Here is an 18,281-nt window from a genome sequence, read left to right on the forward strand (position 1 = left end):
TGCTTAAAAAGCTACAGAGCTGCTGTTTGACAAGTGCTTCGAAGATTTTAGCCAGGCATGATAATTTGGAAATGGGCCTATAATTATTAACTGCACTTGCATCTCCCCCTTTGAATAGTGGGCTTACATGTGCAGATTTCCACAGAATTGGAATAGTTCCCGACGCTATGGATGAATTAAAAATATGTGTTACAGATGGGGCAATCAGTGGAGCTGCAAGTTTTAGCAAACTAGGCACCATATTGTCCTCGCCAGTGGATTTGTTCGCATCAATATGAGTTAGCTCAAGTAAAACATCTGTCACAGTAAACTCTTTGAATGAAAAAGAATCTCTGTTTTCCTCCACTGTGGATGTGCTTGAATCAGCTGCAGATAAACCTCCTGCAGGGGAGGGATCGGATCTATCAAAAAGATTTCTAGCGGTTATAAAATGTTGATTAAAGAAATCACACATCAGGTGTTTATCAGTAATAGGGCCAGCCTCTGTGTCAAGAGATTTTGGCAGTGCAGGTGCAATAGGACCAGAGTTTCGGGATTTTACAATTTTCCAGAATTTCGAAGGATTCTTTTCAGATTGTACCAGTGATGAACAGTAAAAATCTGATTTGGCCTTCATTGTAAGCAGGCAGCATTTGTTTCTCAGCCGTCTAAAGACGTGCCAATCTGCTTCTCTCTTAGATGTCCTTGCTGCCCGCCATGCTTTATCCCTTGCTCGCAGTTCCATAGATAGAACATTTGTGAACCAGGGATTTGATCTATTCTTTATTCTTAGCCTTTTAAAAGGAGCAAGCCTATCAGTGATAGTATTAAAAACAGTGGTTCAATTATTTAGTGCAAGATCAGGATCTGGGATAACACCAGCAAGGCTCAGGTCGCTACGAGAGATCTCGTGCAGGAAGCCTTGGTCACTGACATTTTTAAAGTTCCTTTTAGTGACAAAACAAGTTGGAGTTTTGGGTGCTTTCATATCTCTAATACAAACCACGGGGCAGTGATCGCTGAAGCCCAGTGGCAAAACCCCACTCAAGTTATATTTATGTGGTCTGTTTGTTAAAATGACATCAATCAAGGTTGATCTATCAATATTTTTTAAATTCGGTTGAGTAAAATCTTTAATTCATTGTGTTAAATTAAGGTTAACACATACCTCCTTAAAAGTGCTGGGGGATTGGGAAAGCCAGTCCGAGTTTGCATCGCCGGTGACCAGGAGCTCCGTATTGGCATAATCCGAAAGGATATGTGATAGTTTTTCTATAGTTGACTAAGACTAGACTAAGGCTACATTGTTTATATTGCCTAGACAGGCCTAAAGCTAAATGGTGTCTTCAAAGACTAAGCTTAAATACGAATTTGCTATTAAAAGTAACACTAAACCTAAGGTAAGGTTTAGGGGCAGGGTTACCCACCTGAGGGGTTGGGTTTAGGGAGGCGGCAGGCCTTCTCGGGGCTGTCCTCCACATTGGGTTGCTTCACCAACATGCCCTTCCTTCGGGCCGGTTTGGCTGGGACGTACAGAGAGCGGTTCCCCACCTCCGAGTACGGGTTCTCGGGCACAGGCGCTCGTCCCCCACGGAGCCGCGTGCTCTCGAACTGCTCCGAGCTTTGCCGGTAGTAGCCGCGCCGCAGCGTGCCGGCGTCTGTCGCCCGCGTGATGGTGCTCACGGCGTTGGCCGTCGAGTTCTGGGCGAAGCCGTAGCTCCGGGTTGGCGTGGCCATCGCAGGGCCAACGCCCCCCGAGTCCGAGTTGTAGGCGGGGGAGGAGGAGGCGGGGGGCGAGGGAGGCGAGATGGCCGGGGGAGGGGGGATGTCCTCCGAGGTGTCTGGCATGGAGAGGCTGCGGGAGAACTTCAGCAGAGGTGGTATGAGGTAACCCTGCCTCTCCTCCTCTGGGCCTATAGGAGAGAGAGAGAGAGAGAGAGAGAGATGTTGCTGATTTGTTTTTCTCCAAAGATCCAATTCATTCTCACTCCCAAAACGACAAACATTTGACTGGAAGTGGGCGGGGCTCCGACATTTGACTGGAAGTGAGGCAGGTCTGAAACATTTGACTGGAAGTGGGGCAGGTCTGAAACATTTGACTGGAAGTGGGGCAGGTCTGAAACATTTGACTGAAAGGGGGTGGGGCTGAAACATTTGACTGGAAGTGGGGCAGGTCTGAAACATTTGACTGGAAGTGGGGCAGGTCTGAAACATTTGACTGGAAGTAGGCGGGGCTGAAACATTTGACTGGAAGGGGGGCGGGGCTGAAACATTTGACTGGAAGTGGGCAGGTCTGAAACATTTGACTGGAAGGGGGCGGGGCTGAAACGTTTGACTGGAAGTGGGCAGGTCTGAAATATTTGACTGGAAGTGGGCAGGTCTGAAACATTTGACTGGAAGTGGGCAGGTCTGAAACATTTGACTGGAAGTGGTCAGGTCTGAAACATTTGACTGGAAGGGGGCGGGGCTGAAACGTTTGACTGGAAGTGGGCAGGTCTGAAACATTTGACTGGAAGGGGGCGGGGCTGAAACGTTTGACTGGAAGTGGGCAGGTCTGAAATATTTGACTGGAAGTGGGCAGGTCTGAAACATTTGACTGGAAGTGGGCAGGTCTGAAACATTTGACTGGAAGTGGGCAGGTCTGAAACATTTGACTGGAAGGGGCGGGGCTGAAACGTTTGACTGGAAGTGGACGGGGCTCAGACATTTGACTGGAAGTGGGCAGGTCTGAAACATTTGACTGGAAGGGGGCGGGGCTGAAACGTTTGACTGGAAGGGGGGCGGGGCTGAAACGTTTGACTGGAAGGGGGGCGGGGCTGAAGCGGCTCATGTGTATAATGAGTTAGAATTAGCCTTTCGCTAGATCCCTCCCAAAACCGTCCTTGTCCAATAGGAACGTTAGTAATGGTTACTATAAGAGAGGAGACGTGGGAAGCTTTCCTTCTCACCCATTGAGATGCATGTTAAATGATGGGATTTCTCCATATAAATAATCGATCATTTCAGTAGCTTCAAAATGACTTATGAATCTAGTCAACCAGGCCTGTAGAAAAAATGTGCTTGACATTTATTTCAATAAACTAGAAATGCGAGGAAATGTGAGGGAGAAACAGTATCCACGCACGCACGCACGCACACGCACACACAGCATACCTACGGACTTCTGTTTTTTCATCACACCCTTCAAAGGTAAGCCCAGGAACGCCCCTGGCACAGTGGGCGTAACCACCGCTACTCCCTGGCGCTCATGATACATGGACTGAAAAAACAATGTTAAACGCCTCGTTAATGACAGTTTAATTAACACTGTAACAACACTCGATAGCAATGATTACTACCACAATATAGAGGGATATTTAAAGGGATATTTAACTTTAAATAGCAAAAAACCACGAAAAAACAAAACAAACGTTTGGTCATTTTATCAGGGCGGGTCATACTTTTTTTTAATTTCTTTTATCAAAATGCTTGGGTGTCTATTTTGTGTGTTTTTTGATGGAGAATTCAAATATGACATGGTTTTTTTGATAGAATAACTCTAACCTACATTATTTTGTACTTTTAAATTGCACTTTTCCCCGTTTTAACCTCTTTTTAGGATTTTAAAGACAAAGGAAATAATTTATATTGACAAAGTCAATTCAAATTAACATATTTATTAACAATTTAAGTGCATGTATATCACTGGAAACAATTATGATGATCAATTATCACTTCCTGAACAAGTCCTGACTCAGCCTTAGACATCAGCCTCCTGCTGCATGGTCTCCTGAGCCCTGATCCCTCTATCCCTCGTTTCCTGAGAGAAGTATGTAGCAGAACCCTCAGTCACCATGTTGACAACCCTCTCAATGCTCTGAGTGTGGCAAGGCCAGTTGGGCACCTTCATGGGGTTGACAAGGAAGGTCTTAATCTCTGAGGTGTTTAGTGGGCAGGTGAGAACAGAGGTGGCTCTGACACACCTTCTGACCAGCTAATCAATCCACCAATGCTGGAAGCATCACAATTACTGTACTTCTGGTTCTTACAGAGTTGTCTCCCAGCTGGATCTCCTTCTCCCCTGATGGCCAGGATTATCTCCACCCCCTCAATCATCTCATTATTATCCGAGCACAGCAGTGTTTGGAGGATGGCTTCACTGTGAGCACACCAAGCAGATCTTCTAACAGTTGGCATCACAGTGAACAATACCTCCTTCCTCTGGGACTTGTGACAGTCCAACTGAAATAGGATGTGCCTATAGGCCCTTCAATCCATGACTTACATTGAACCAACATGGATAATACACTCCAATCCAATGATGTATTCCACAATGCACTTCAGGTTTGACAGATTATTCCCTCTCAGCCCATGCTTTGACACCCAGAGCCTGAGAAGACTGTTTGCTGTGGTGAACCAGCAGCTGTGGTTTACTGGCCCAATCTCCAACAGAGCCAGCCTGGCAGGAACCACTCTGTCCCTGACTGCAACCATTTTATAGCCATAGTGTTGATCAGTCGAGAGATCTTGAATGACCTTAAGGCAGATTGATCAGTGTAGGGCCAACAGAGATCCTGGTGAGTTTTGGTTTGATATCCAACTCTGTATCTGAATCGAGGAGCTTTCCTATTGAATTGGTCCAGATAACTTGTTGTCTGACAGAGTGGGACCATCAAGTTCAACTAGCCGGTAGAGAGGGAGACCATTGGAGGAGACTGAACAAATGTCAACACTGGTGTGAAAGCTGGAGTAATGCGGAAGCTGGAGCTGCACCTGAGCAGTAAACTGGTTGGTGTGCAACCACACTGCGAACTCCCCCTCCACCGGCTTGTTGAACTTGATGGTCCTCTGTCTTGATGGTCCTCTGTCAATGTCCAGACTCTGTCTGCATGGACATTGTGATGCCAACTGATAGAAGATCTGCTTGGTGTGCTCACAGTGAAGCCATCCTCCAAACACTGCTGTGCTCGGATCATAATGAGATGATTGAGGGGGTAGAGATAATCCTGGCCATCAGGGGAGAAGGAGACCCAGACACTCAGCTGGGAGACAACTCTGTAAGAACCAGAAGTACACCTGAGATCAATTATGATGCTTCCAGCATTGGTGGATTGATTAGCTGGTCAGAAGGTGTGTCAGAGCCACCTCTGTTCTCACCTGCCCACTAAACACCTCAGAGATTAAGACCTTCCTTGTCAACCCCATGAAGGTGCCCAACTGGCCTTGCCACACTCAGAGCATTGAGAGGGTTGTCAACATGGTGACTGAGGGTTCTGCTACATACTTCTCTCAGGAAACGAGGGATAGAGGGATCAGGGCTCAGGAGACCAGCAGTAGGCTGATGTCTAAGGCTGAGTCAGGACTTGTTCAGGAAGTGATAATTGATCATCATAATTGTATCCAGTGATATACATGCACTTAAATTGTTAATAAATATGTTAATTTGAATTGACTTTGTCAATATAAATTATTTCCTTTGTCTTTAAAATCCTAAAAAGAGGTTAAAACGGGCAGAATGTGCAATTTAAAAGTACAAAATAATGTAGGTTAGAGTTATTCTATCAAAAAAACAATGTCATATTTGAATTCTCCATCAAAAAACACATACTTTAGACACCCCACATGTTATAATTTCCTTTGGATTTTAAATCTTATAAATGAGGTAGAATGGGTACAATTACCGATTTAAAAATGCAAATTGATGTAGGTTAGAGTTGTCCTATCCAAAAAAGAATGCCATATTTGAATTCTCCATTAGAAAACACACAAAATAGACATTGATAAAAAAAAAAAAAAAAAAAAAAAGTATGACCCGCCCTTACTCAGGCTTATGTAAACACCCCAGACAGCTTTTACATATTTGATATTAATTTTAGCTGCCCAACCCCCTTCCTATACAAACCCATTGTAAATTCAAACCTTTCTTTCCAGCAAAGTGAACGTGCTTTTCGTTAACTTTTGCACAACAGAAAAGTGAAGCTTTTTGTCATATAAATGGTACAACGGAATTCTGTTACCAGCGCATTCGTCGCGACTCGCATGATGATGTCATATGATGTCATGTGGTTCAATACATCACCACGATTAGCGAGCTACTAGAGCCCACACTGTTTCTTCAGCAACCGTATTTTCTAGTTATAATTCTTATTAACAAAAACAATACAACACATTCAGCTAAATTGAGGAACACAGTACTGTGATATTTTGCAAACACACAAATAACATTACATTACATAACAAAACAAAATTCATTATCTTCACTAATTAGTGTCTATATTACGTTGGCTTACATTCAGGTCAGAGGACGTGACCAAGCAGCGACTGGATGGGCGTGGCTTAATGGTGGCTACCTTCATGTCGACGGTGGCGTTCTTCAGAGCGGGCGTCATCTCGTCCGCTTTGTCTGTAAGCACAAAACAAGGTTATGTAGTCTGCCATTAACACAGAGTAAACAAGGTTACGTAGTCTGCCTTTAACACCGAGTAAACAAGGTTACGTAGTCTGCCTTTAACACAACAGTAAATGCACAGTGCGTTTCCCAAACGGAACTGCAGGTGAAGCTGAAACAGGACTGGAAAACAAACAAACAAACAAACAAACAAACAAACAAACAAATAACAAACAAACAGGCAAACAAAACAAGTGAAACACAATAGGGCGGGAACATGTTGATGAAACGAGCCAGGCGCATCTAGTGTGGCCAGCCTGCAGGGGAAGCCATGCGAACAAACGCTCTTTCAAAACAGCCCAGTGTCGTCCCGCTGTCAGCCTTTAGATCAAACTTTTAATTATTGACCGATATGAACGAGGGACGTTAATGACCGACATGAACGAGGGACGTCTGCCAAGGCAGCAGCCCGCGGTGTCCCTAACGAAATGCAAACCTGCGTGGGGGAAAGGCAGAAAACCAGACCATTGTTTCCAAACGCCCACATACTGGGGATCCTCGTGCCCCTAACCTCTAACCCAAACCGGGGACGCCCGTGCCCCATCATGTATGCACGCACATTCATGTGCACGCAACGCATGCTCATGCACGCACATCCATGTGCACACAACGCACGCTCATGCATGCTCACATGTATATGCACACCACATGCCTTTTCATCAAGGCGTTGGGGGGGAGGGGGCTCTTAGCACACCTATAGCTCACATGGAGCTGGCCCTGACCTCTGACCTTAACACTTATTGTGTGCCCTCTCAATTACAACCGGGATGTGCCTTGGTCGTGATTACACGTCTTTAGGTCCTTTGTAATGATGTAAACGGGATCGCTGTAATACATTTTTTGACATCTCCCGTTGCTAGGCAACGCCTATAGCTCTGAGCTCCCGGACATGCACGCAGACATTCACTTCCTTGTGTACGGGCCAACAAAATTTGCCAATATCTCAATCTACGGCGCTGTCCATGGTTTTGATCAGAACGCCAATGTTCTGTCGAAATTTGGAGCATCTCATTTGGAATATTAAGGCTTCTAAGAGAGAGATCATGCGAGGTCATCGTAGGTAGTAATGGAAGATGATGCCTCCCGGTTTTGGGGGGGAAATGGAAGGCATTGCTTTTCAGAGTAAAATCTGTCTCATCTGCTTGGTACTCTAGCGCCTTTATTCTGAAAGACTCTGGCAGCACCAGAAGTGTTAACATGCCTCTGTAAACTGTAGGGTCCATGCAGAGTCATAGTCTTAGTAGTTATACCATTACTTAGAGTCACTTGGAAAACAATCCTCTTCTTCTGAACGTCTACACACACAGGAGGGGGAGGGGTCACGCAGGAGGGGGAGGGGTCACACAGGAGGGGGGGGCACATGTGAGGGGGAGGGGGTCACATGGGAAGGGGAGGGGTGGGTCACAAGAGGGGAGGAGAGGGACATCATTGACCTTAACCATGACTGTGACATGAACATGCACGCACGCACGCACGCACGCACGCACGCACGCACGCACGCACACACGGTAACACAGATGACACGATGCTTGAGCAGTGTGCACCTCAAGGGTTGATAGGTTAGAACAATGATGTGTGTGAGCACTATGGACATGATGTCCACACTGTATGTGCGTGTGTGCGTGCGTGCGTGCGTGTGTGTGTGTGCGTGTGTTTGTGCGTGTGTGTGCACTCTGGACACTGCACCTATAAGGATGTTTATTTAAACATAAAACAAAACAACTAGCACGCACGCACGCATACACACACACACACACACACACACGCATGTACACACACACACGCATATACACACACGCATGTACACACATGCATGCACACACACACACGCATGTACACACACACACACACGCATGTACACACACACGCATGTACACACATGCATGCATACACACACACACGCATGTACACACACGCATGTACACACACATACACACTCAAAGTAAAGTCTTCTTTCCCGCTGTTCATATTCTACTGCATCACATTAGACAACATGCAGCACCGTTACCCTGGAAACCTGGCTGTGAATGAACATCCCCCCCCCCCCCCCCCCCTGGAATAGTGCCACACGCACACTCACATAAAACACATCGAATCGGTTATCATACAGAATCAAGTGTGCGTCAATCATCATGCAAACATGTTTTACAAAAAAAAGATAGATAAAAAGAGATATACACCTCTGAACAAGATAAACAGACAAAGAGTCAATGGGTTCGGCGACCATTTGGATTTCGAGTCATACATCGTGCTAGCATTCCAGAGCTAGCCGGATGTAGCTTAGGGTCTGGGCATTAATCACATTAATCAATATAAAACGCCTTAAAAGACGTCTTATATAAGTAGTTTTCTCTGTGGCCTTCGACAGTGCCTGATTATGTAAATGTTATACTGTCTATAGCTCTATTTTTTCTTATTTTGTCTTTCTGTTCCTCCATATTGTTGCCATGCACTTTTGTTATGTTTGCATGTACTGTTCTGTCTTTTCTATTTTTATACCTGTACAGCACTTTGGTCGACCATTGGTCGTTGTGATATGTGCTATATAAATAAAGTTTGAGTTGAGTTGAGTTGAAAACAATATAAAATCTAACAAAAATAACAACATGAATCTAAAGCCCTAACCACATCAGAGGGTCGCCATGCAACTACTTGCAGCCATTATTCCCAATGGCAGTTGCAAGGAGTTGCATTGGTGTGGTTTGTTTTATTGCAAGGAGTTGCAAGGAGCTGCAGCTGGTGTGGTTTGGGCCACAATAAAACGACATGGAGGCTTGTGGAACGCGATGTACAGTATACACCGACTGACGACATGTGATACATACATACATTGTGTCATTACACCGACTGACGACATGTGATACATTCATTATGTCATTACACCGACTGACGACATGTGATACATTCATTATGTCATTACACCGACTGACGACATGTGATACATTCATTATGTCATTACACCGACTGACGACATGTGATACATACATTATGTCATTACACCGACTGATGACATGTGATACATACATTATGTCATTACACCGACTGACGACATGTGATACATTCATTATGTCATTACACCGACTGACGACATGTGATACATACATTATGTCATTACCGTGAGGGACGTGCACTGACGTACAGGATGTGATACTGACATTATGTCGGGCAGAAAACTCATATGTCCAAAAACATAGACAAGATCTACAAGCTCAGGATCTACAATCTGACGCTGCAGTATGAAGTAGATTATACTACTAAATTTAACACATTTAAATCTGGAGATAAGAGATTTCTGACCGACCACAACAACATGACATTATCGTAGCTGTTATGTCCAAAACCCTTCCTTTTTTATCACTAGGTTTTATTTACTCAAATAGTCAAAATTGTCACAATAGACAATAAACATTAGATGTGCTATTTTGTGCAACGGTCCCACGTGAAAAAGGGCATTCAAACTGGTGACAATTTAAATAGATTTAATGTTTTTATTTTTTTGCGATGCAATAACTAGCAGAAAAAAAGGAGAAACCACCAGATCTTTTTAAGATAATTGATATTAAAAATAACACCTGTGTGAAGGTGCGCTGTTATGATGTAAAATAGACACCAAGTCTATTTGCTCAGACACTATGACTTAAAATTCTCCATTCATTGTCAATAGGAATTCTATGTTTGTTTAAGACGAAGTTTGTGGACGGACACTAAAACCTGGATGTAGGAGGGGCTAGTGCCCCTCAAATACGTTTTTTTATTTGCTACGGTATTGAAAACAGGATTAAGGGACAACACAGTATTGTAAAAAATAAAAGAGAAGACATGTGATTGACAGGTCATGTGACAGGCCATGTGACATAACAGTGCAGTATTCATAGAATGCAAAACATGCTTCTAATAACTTACCTCCACCTTTCTTTTTCCTCAGTGTGGCTTTAGAGGAGCAACAGGAAAACAATGTCTGAGACCTCAGAAAGACATGGTCTCTCTCTCTCATCGGTCTTTAACTACATGAACCCTAGTGAGTCTCTATTCTGGGTCCACAGAACGTTCAGTGATATATATAGCAAGGCTTGTAGATCTGCCATTTCCGTCAAAGACATGTGGTGTAGAGGGAATACAAAACCTAGTGGATCCCCAGTATAGAACCCTGGGGGACTCCGGTAGTATAGACTGAAGTCTGACGTCACCTCCATAACCCCCAGCCTATAATAGTCTGATGTCACCTCCATAACCCCCAGCCTATAGTCTGACATCACCTCCATAATCATCCACCTTTAATAGTCTGATGTCACCGCCATAACCCCCAGCCTATAATAGTCTAATAACCCCCAGCCTATAGTCTGACGTCACCTCCATAATCATCCACCTTTAATAGTCTGATGTCACCTCCATAACCCCCAGCCTATAATAGTCTAATGTCACCTCTGTTAACCCCCAGCCTATAATAGTCTGACGTCACCTCCATAACCCCCCAGCCTATAATAGTCTAATGTCATCTCCATAACCCCCCAGCCTATAGTCTGATGTCACCTCCATAACCCCCCAGCCTATAATAGTCTAATGTCACCTCCATAACCCCCAGCCTATAATAGTCTAATGTCACCTCCATAACCCCCCAGCCTAAAATAGTCTGATGTCACCTCCATAACCCCCCCAGCCTATAATAGTCTGATGTCACCTCCATAACCCCCAGCCTGTAATAGTCTGATGTCAACTCCATAACCCCCCCAGCCTATAATAGTCTGACGTCACCTCCATAACCCCACCTTCTAAAATAGTCTGATGTCACCTCCATAACCCCCCCAGCCTATAATAGTCTGATGTCACCTCCATAACCCCCAGTCTATAATAGTCTGAACGTCGCCTCCATAACCCCCAGCCTATAATAGTCTGACGTCACCTCCATAACCCCACCTTCTAAAATAGTCTGATGTCACCACTATAACCTTTGCCCATTTGCCCTGCCACTAAAAGATTAGCACTTTGGTGATTTGTTGTATTTATTTCATAGGTACTTTGAGGTGTATCATGGATGTTTTATTTGCTGTTCTATACTGTGACATAATACGATGTAGTATTGAAGTGTAATTTTATTTCTGCCTCTTGGCCAGTTCCCACTTGTAAAAGAGAAGCAGTCTCAATGTGTTTTACTGGTTAAATATAGTTAAATAGTCTGATGTCACATCCATAACCCCCCAGCCATCTCCCTGGCAGAATTTCGTTACATTTTGGAACACGATTCTTATAATGACGTGATGTCATAAAGGTCCATGGGATTTTAAAATGGAGAAAGTTAACTCCGTGACTTCAGCGCTCCGCGGGGTTCAAATGGTATTTACTGCATCCGTCAAAATAAAAGCATTCTATAGCCTACTGCATTTATCATCATCTAGCATGAGATTATGAATCCCATATGAATGATTTGTACGTGAGATATGAATCCCATATGAATTTATACTATTGTAATTGTAACACTTTATTATTAGTCATGCATATTATTCCACTGGAGTAGTCTTTTTTTTGATTCGCTACCCCTCCCACAGTTTTGACTGTACGCATTTGAGCCATTATGTCAAATTGACCGGCTTCATCGGGAAGGATGTGCTTAAATTGACCGGCTTCATCGGGAAGGATGTGCTTGTATTTTGTTAAGAGAAATGTTGTATAGTTTAATTGATATGAATTTATTAGTGAATTAAATTTCCCCATTGACATGAATGGGAAAATGCGAAAAATCACATTCAAGTATTTTTGACTGTAAGCACTATAGTTACAAAACTTGGAGGGTAGGTTCATAATAATTACTAAAATTAATTAACTTATGTTATCGGTCGGCCTCATGGTGGCGCTATAACAGCCCACTTTACGTTTTGGCTTATAACTCTTGAACCGTAGGTCGTAAAATCAAACGACATATTTGCGTCATGATAGATTTTCCGCCATTTTGAATTTTATCCAAAACACACTTTTTGCTGCTCCTTCTACAGATTTTGTCCAAATCTCACAAAAATCAGCACACATGATCTCTGGACCTATCCGATTAAAACTCCATCGGCAGAATTTTGGTAGTGCGTATCGTTCGGCCGTAATCGTCGTCCGAAGTTAGTAGGAGGGGCCTATATCACAAAAAATGCCATAAATCACGAACGGAATGTCCAATCCATCCCAAATTTGAATCACATGTCGCAGGTGGTTCATTCAACCAAGTAACAAAAGCAATTCTATTTTCATCCATAGGGGGCGCCGCAAATGCAATAAATGTAACCGTTTGTCGCAAAAACATGATTTTTGGGGGATAAATCCCCTCGCATGATCGCAGGGGTGACGTGACATTGTAATTGACTGGCAATATTAGTGGGAGGGGCATATGTAAGCCACTGCGGCAACCACACTTTGCAATTTTTAAAAATTGCGACCTTTCTAGTTTCTTCATGTGAGAGAATGAATTATGCATAAAGAACGCATTCTGAATGATAATTGAACCTTTGTGCCCAAATAACACTCAGGATTATCACTGCGTGATATTTATTATTATTATTATTCACACACAGAATCACAGTGAGCAGTATAAACTGCTCAAACGGCACATAACAATAATGGCAACATGGAGCAAACTATAAAGCCAAGCTGATATTAATTGTAGTCAAGATTTCACTGCAAAGCAAGAGAATAATGCACAAATTCTCTGTCGCATGAGGTAAGGCTCCTGTCCGGGTCAAAAGAGGTTTCAGTCCTCTGCCGGGCCAAAAAGGATAACACAAAAATAGGGGTGCACGATTATGAAATTATGACCAATATCAGATTATTTGCAGAGTCATATCTGCCAATACTGATTCAGAACACCTTCCCTAATGATTATGGTTTCAGTATTTATTTATGGTGTATTGTCTCTATTATTAAGGTTATTGTAGCAGTCAATTTATATTGGGGGTCGGGAGGGGGCGGGGCGGGGGTCCCGAGACGTTGCCAAAGAATTTTCGGGGGTCCCCGGCCAAAAAGGTTGAGAACCCCTGGTCTACAGCAGGGGTTCTCAACCCGTGGGTCGCGACCCCTCGGGGGGTCGCCAAATTATTTTAGGGGGTCCCCAAATTATTTTCAAAAAAAATAAAAATAAAAAAATAAATTTTATTTTCACGATTTTTCAAAAATAGCAGACCTACAAGCTCGTAGCGCGCCACTCGGTGGCGCGCTATGAGCTTGTAGATCTGCTATTTTTCAATAGCTAAATTATAACAATGCTTAAAACACCAAAAGGGGTTCCCGCCCAAAATGGTTTAAGGTTATTGTAGCAGTCAATTTATATTGGGGGTCGGGAGGGGGCGGGGCGGGGGTCCCGAGACATTGCCAAAGCATTTCCGGGGGTCCCTGGCCAAAAACGTTGAGAACCCCTGGTCTACAGGACCACAATGGAAACAAGCCTATTGGCCCTATAGGGGGCTTGGCCCAAAGTATTCAATTAATACATAAATATATACTCTTTTCCAAGAGTATGTCTTCACTATACTGAATGACTAACGGATGAGATGAGTACACACATTAAATGTAGAAAAATGTAAAGTTTATCTTTACTTACGATTTTACATGATATTTGATTTGGCTTTTGTTCTAGACTAGAGGTACTAGATACTTTTGACAAAAAGCATGTCATGTCTTCAGTGATACAGACAATCATTGTCAGGTCTTCAGCCAACCTGAGCACACACAGTGTACGGACTTTCACTCAAACTCCAACAGAAATATTGGTACTTTTGACTCCACTACATTTCTAGAAAGGGACTCTTTGGGACCCAGACAATAGTGAAAATAGCCGATGTATAAGCTAACAATGTGTGTGTGTGTGTGTGTGTGTGTGTGTGTGTGTGTGTGTGTGTGTGTGTGTGTGTGGGGTGGTGGACCGTCTATTTTCGAACGATCAATCGCAATTATTATTTCGTCAAGCAAAATGTCACGATCTTAACAGCCTTAGCACGCAAGGATGTTTTGGACATGGACGCCATTTTTATGATGGACTGCTCCTTGTTTCCATGGCGATATCTTGAGAAACAAGATATAACAGATGACGTCACAGTGAAATCACAGATGACATCACAGATGACGTCACATATGATGTCACAGATGACGTCACAGTGACATCACACATGACATCAAATATGACATCACATATGTCACATTATGACATCAGAGATGGGGAACATGGGGAACTTGTTTTGATTTATTTATGACAGCCAAAGCAAAGCAGAAATGAAACGACTCAATTAAATTAAACAGATCAATTAAAATGAATCACTGTCCACAGACCGTTGCTGTCGGGAAGAAACTTCTTTATGTCCATATTTAACATTTTTGTTTTTTACGTTTTTTGTGTTTTGTTCTTCCATAAATGAATGGCTTACATATCATGACACTACACTGTCACACAAAGTAGCAACAATATGAGATCCACAAGCTCAGACGCCATGCTATTATTGTATTTTTTGAATTGTGGAAAACTAAAACGTGGCATTATTGATCCAACGAAAAGTATTACAAAGAGCTTGAGACTAAATGAGACTAAATGAGACTAAATCATCGACTAAAAACATTTTTGGACATTGCATGGTTTCCGCCCGGTAACAGCGACTGGGATCAGAATTATTGACGACATAAAGAGCCAATGAGGACAGAGCTGCTTGCTACTCACCTATATCCACTGTCAACAGAATAAAGAACCAATGAGGACAGAGAAGAGCAGAGAGGGGGCGGGGTTAGACAGAGTCGGTCCAAGACGGGATGGGCGGGACAGACAGAGAGGGGGCGGGGTTAGGCTCTTACCAAGTTCTTCCAGTTCAGAGGTCATGGATTTAGAGCGCATAGACAGAGCTGTGGTGGGGGCTCGCTTTGGTGGTGGGGGTGCTGGTGGGAGAGAGACATAGAGAGAGAGAGAGAGAGAGAGAGAGAGAGAGAGAGAGAGAGAGAGAGAGAGAGAGAGAGAGAGAGAGAGAGAGAGAGAGAAGCAGAGAGAGAGAGAAGCAGAGAGAGAGAGAGAGAGAGAGAGAGAGAGATAGAGAGAGAGAGAGAGAGAGAGACGAGAAGAGATTTATGAATTCATAGCATGAATTCATACGTCATGTTCTGCATGAGCAGTGAAATGTGGCTGCAGCAGACTGACTACACCACCAGGGGGAGATGTTGTCGCCATCAATGAGCTCCAAGCAGTACCTCTTGTCGACCACCAGGTGGTGGCTCATCTCTCAAGCGACACATTCAGAATGTGTCGGCACCACACTGCCTTAAAAGGAGTAGTAGTAATATTTTCCATTGATTGCACACCAGGTGAAGCCTCAATTTCATGGAGATTTGTTTTGTTTTTGTCGCGTTACTGAGCCAGTCATTACCTGGCAGGGGTTTTCAACCCTTCTCATATCAAGGTCCGGTATTTATTGGTCATTTGGAGCCACGGACCACCATTTGATGACGTTTAGCCTCTCAGACCCAAAACGTACCAATATGTTGTTGTCGTTGGATAAGATTTTGTCCACAATTCCATGCTGTACCATTGTTGGTACCATTAGGAGAGATAACAGGAGAACGTTGATCAAAAATAACAATTCTTCTACATTTTCTCTAAATGTGTAGACATCTTGTAAATAAAGTAATGCAGATGTTTAACAATAATTTAACTCTTGAGAGCATAAAATGAAACCAAATGTAACCCGTAAGGGTCCATTTGGAGTTAAGGATGTATAAGGGTCCATTTGGTTACCAATTCTCCATCATTTAGCTGGGGACCACCTGGAACCCCCTCAAGGACAACTGGTCACTCAAAGGTCCTCATTCACAACAGCGTTTACGCTCATAACGTGACGTTACGTGAGCGGTGCGTCACGTGCGTGAGCGGACAGGCATTTACGAGGATTCCCACATTACGTGGGAATTCATGGCCATCTCCGTGAACTTGACAGGGACGTTGGTTGGTCGGAAACTCTGCACATATCCGCGCCAGCTCTCATGGTAGTGTAAAGGCCATACGGCTTGTGTAGAAGGCTTTAGTCTTCATGCTGAATCAATAAAAAGTTCCCAAATCTCAGATAAAATATGTAGGCATGTGTCCCCAACGCGTGATTTCTTTCTACGTCCGATTTTAGACAGAGACCCGCCCTTGGTGACGCCCTGCGCGTCTGATTGGCCAGAGCTCGTTGTTGTCAATGTCAGAAACAGTCAGAGATGGCGGCTCCCTGTGACAGATGATGACAGATACACGCGCAGCGTTACTTTCTAACTTTCAGTGTAAATTTGTAAAATGAACAGAATGGGACAGAATGTCGTAGTATTCGAAAGGCACAGATGACGCTCCAGAATTAAAGGCAAACGAATATTGTTTATGCGGTTTGCTTTGATTGAATGAATTGTGATTCGATCTGGGTGTTCTAATAAATAAAGTGTTTGTGCTGATTAGCGTGTGTCCGTATTTACTAATATTGTTTACGCGGTTTGCTTTGATTGAATTGTGATTTGATCACAATGTTGGGTGTTCTAATAAATACAGTGTTTGTGTTGATTAGCGTGTGTCCGTATTCGGTCTAATACTACAAAGGATAAAGCTGAAGGGAATAGTATAAAAAAGTCCCTTTTTACAGTACAATAATGTTTCATGTTTATGTTGACATCTTTCGCGTACTTTCTTATGGATACTGTTATTGACTTTGTCATAAAGACTTCACCGTCATGAATCATGTCATGATTATGATTATGTCATGCGGCGACAGATAAATGTTGGCGTTTTAATATTATTATCGCTAACGTTTTAATATTATTATCGCTAAGCTTCTCCCTACTTCCTCTACTCTACTTCTGACAGCAGCAGCATAATAAGAGGGTTCGCGGCCAATCAGAGGCAAGTATCACTTGTATGCCTATATGCATGCATACTAGAGGCAAGTTGACCTAGAGTCCCATACAGAAACTGCCCCCGAGCCCGACACCTTTTTATTTATTTATTAGGATATTTCTAGCATGCGTGATTGCGCTGCTCACTCTCGGCCTGTTACCTCGGCAGACAGTGCAACAACTCACTTATGAATGTGATTTCTTTATTAACCGACAGTGTCTTGAGCCCCCCCCCCCCCCCCCTCTCTCTCTTTCAAAAGACGACTTCTCCGCATGGATCAATGCAGCTCTGATAAAAATATCGGATATATTTTTTACCTCTGCAAAGGTGTGAGTGAGCACCCGCCTTGGTCCCGAACTTAAATAAATAAATGGCCAAGCTGCATTTTATAAGTCAGTTAACATTGCGGCAGCGGAGCACGCGTTCACCGTTTAGAGAATTAGTAAATGGTATAGAAAATATAAAGAATCACGCACAAATGTAACGGTATAAAAACGGAGACTGGTGGTGAGCCGGTGCTTGACAATGTCAGATCATTTTCTTTTAATTTCCTTTGGTTTCCTTTGATGGATTGATGTCTGTTTGTACATATATAGTACAGTGGTAGGTCTACGAGTAGGCTATACAATGGTGCAAAAACGATATAACATAAAAGCCCTAACTTATGAGGGCTTGTTTGTGGTCCTGACTCCACATGTGTAGAATTATTAAATTGTGCGGGCTATATTCATATACAGCAGCTATATGACCGCGGCTGTGATTTCTTTCCAGCAATCATTTTTATATTTTGTGAAGCCGCTAGTCACTGGAAATATATAATTATTTTGTTGTTCCACCGTCAGGAGGACCTCCATTTCGTTGCTGCAAAGCCTAGTTTATATATTTTTGTTTTTGACAGATGGATCTCAGACAAACTGCTGTCTGCTGAGTCATGCTTGAAGCCTTTTATGGTGTGAAATGGGGCGTGGATCAATGCAAATAAAGTTGTCGGGTGATTTTCCGATCAAT

At 43.3% G+C, this 18,281-nt stretch overlaps 1 protein-coding gene across 1 annotated transcript in view; it reads right to left on the bottom strand.

Moving 5' to 3' along the window:
• Positions 1 to 18,281, bottom strand: part of shank2b (SH3 and multiple ankyrin repeat domains 2b) — a gene marked incomplete at both ends in the record, with an annotated part of 198,263 nt that overhangs the window by 43,300 nt on the left and 136,682 nt on the right. The window contains 6 exon segments of the mRNA XM_079496376.1: positions 1,407 to 1,884; positions 3,125 to 3,238; positions 6,249 to 6,361; positions 7,663 to 7,701; positions 10,310 to 10,336; positions 15,218 to 15,298. Of these exon segments, the coding sequence (XP_079352502.1) occupies positions 1,407 to 1,884; positions 3,125 to 3,238; positions 6,249 to 6,361; positions 7,663 to 7,701; positions 10,310 to 10,336; positions 15,218 to 15,298 (852 nt within the window).

The sequence above is a fragment of the Electrona antarctica genome (genome assembly GCF_951216825.1).
Source record: "Electrona antarctica genome assembly, chromosome: 3".
NCBI classification, from domain to species: domain Eukaryota; kingdom Metazoa; phylum Chordata; class Actinopteri; order Myctophiformes; family Myctophidae; genus Electrona; species Electrona antarctica.